At 45.0% G+C, this 1,671-nt stretch overlaps 1 protein-coding gene across 1 annotated transcript in view; it reads left to right on the top strand.

Moving 5' to 3' along the window:
- Nucleotides 1–1,027: 1,027 nt before the first annotated feature.
- Nucleotides 1,028–1,671, top strand: part of LOC116093241 (TD and POZ domain-containing protein 2-like) — a 4,931-nt gene continuing 4,287 nt past the window's right edge. The window contains exon 1 of the mRNA XM_031374633.1: nt 1,028–1,669. Within this exon, the coding sequence (XP_031230493.1) occupies nt 1,028–1,669 (642 nt within the window). The remainder of the gene's footprint in view (nt 1,670–1,671) is intronic.

Below are 1,671 nucleotides of genomic sequence, written 5' to 3'. Positions count from 1 at the left end.
CCTTAAACAGCAATGTAGGGTTATTATTGTTTAGTGAATAATGGAATCAAATTTAGCCTGTGAATTTGGAATCCTTTAAGAGTGGAATGTAGCCCAGTAGGGATCCTGGGAGTGGCTGCAAAGGCATACCCTCTCTGGGAGAGAGTGGCCATTATTAAATTCCCCTACCAGTATCCTGAGGATAAGTTAATAACTAACACAACAGGGGGTCAGATCACCAAGACCTCAAGGAGCGAATTGGGGTCTGAGCTCTGGCCAGTACCTGAGTGAGCAATGAAGAGAATGGTTTACACAGGCCTAGGGTTTCACAGCAGTGAAAAAAAGGAAATAATGCAGAGAAGAGAGGAAATCTCACTCAAGGGAAAATGTCCTAAAATGAGTCAGCAGGGAGGTCATAATAAAGACTGAATATCTCCATCCACAAGGACACCACAGGGTGACTGTGAGCTCAACATCCCTCCCTTTGGACCAGGGGATATTGATACTGACCAGTGTGAGAGACAGCTTATCAATTTGTTGGGGTTTGGATGGATAAGTCTTGCGAGTGATCTGTTGGCTGGAAAGTTAATGTGGCTGCGAGTTAACCTGCCAGCTTTTTAGAGGTTAACCTGCAAGTTCTAAATCTGGGTCACAATATCAATGTTGTGTTTTATTAAAAAAAAATCTAAACCATGTTTGTTCTTAGAGCCAGGTATTGTGATGTGGGAGTGATTCCCTGGTGGGCCCATGCTGAGGCATCCCTTTCCCCTGAGGTACCAGCAATATGACAGGATTAGTATAGAATAGAGTTTATTTACACCATGGGGAGGGCAGCTCAGTAGGGATGAGAAGGGGGGAGAGGGAGAGGAAGAAAGAAACAGAGACAGAGGGGATTAGGGGCAGAGAGGCAGAGAGAGACAGATAATTTAAGAGAAATTGAAACTAAAATCTAAAGTGTACCTGTAATTGTATCCAACAGGAGGAAGAATAAATAACTTCTAGTCCTCTTTTGAGATCACCTTTAACCTCCAAACTCCCCCCAGCAGAAATGTCAGGAGATATGGAAGTCAATAACTGGGGCTCCTCACGTATCAAGGTTCAGAAATTCTGCTATGAGTGGACCATTAGCAACTTTTCGCTTTTCATGGGGGGACTTCGGAGAAAAATTCAAAGCCCAGTGTTCTCATTAGGGGCCAATGATGAACTGGCCTGGTGTTTGAGAGTATACACAAATGGGGTTGATGAAGAAAGCAAAGATCACGTGTCAGTTTACCTGGTGTTGCTCAGCCGTCCAGTAAGAGCAATTAGGGCAAAGTTCAAGTTCTGGATCATAAATTCCCACGGAGAGAAATATCAAAGTAGGAAGCACACAATTGCCATTAGCTTTCTGTTAAACCAGGAGTGGGGATTCAGAAGGTTCATCCCTCGAGATTTCCTCCTCTCCAATCAGCAGTGGCTTCTTCCTGGAGACCAGCTCACCCTCTGCTGCAAGGTGAACATAGTAGGAGCTGACTTTAGCATGCCTGGACAGACCATGAGCCCTGCAATCAAGGATCTTAAGCACATATTGACATATGACCTAGGGGAGCTATGGGAGAATTCCCTGTTCACAGACTGCTCCCTTTTGGTAGCTGGCCATGAATTCAGAGCTCACAAGGCCATCCTAGCAGCTCGCTCTCCAGTTTTCAGAGC

Source organism: Mastomys coucha, unplaced genomic scaffold (genome assembly GCF_008632895.1).
Source record: "Mastomys coucha isolate ucsf_1 unplaced genomic scaffold, UCSF_Mcou_1 pScaffold16, whole genome shotgun sequence".
NCBI lineage: Eukaryota > Metazoa > Chordata > Mammalia > Rodentia > Muridae > Mastomys > Mastomys coucha.
This window is presented reverse-complemented; position numbering and strand designations above follow the sequence as displayed.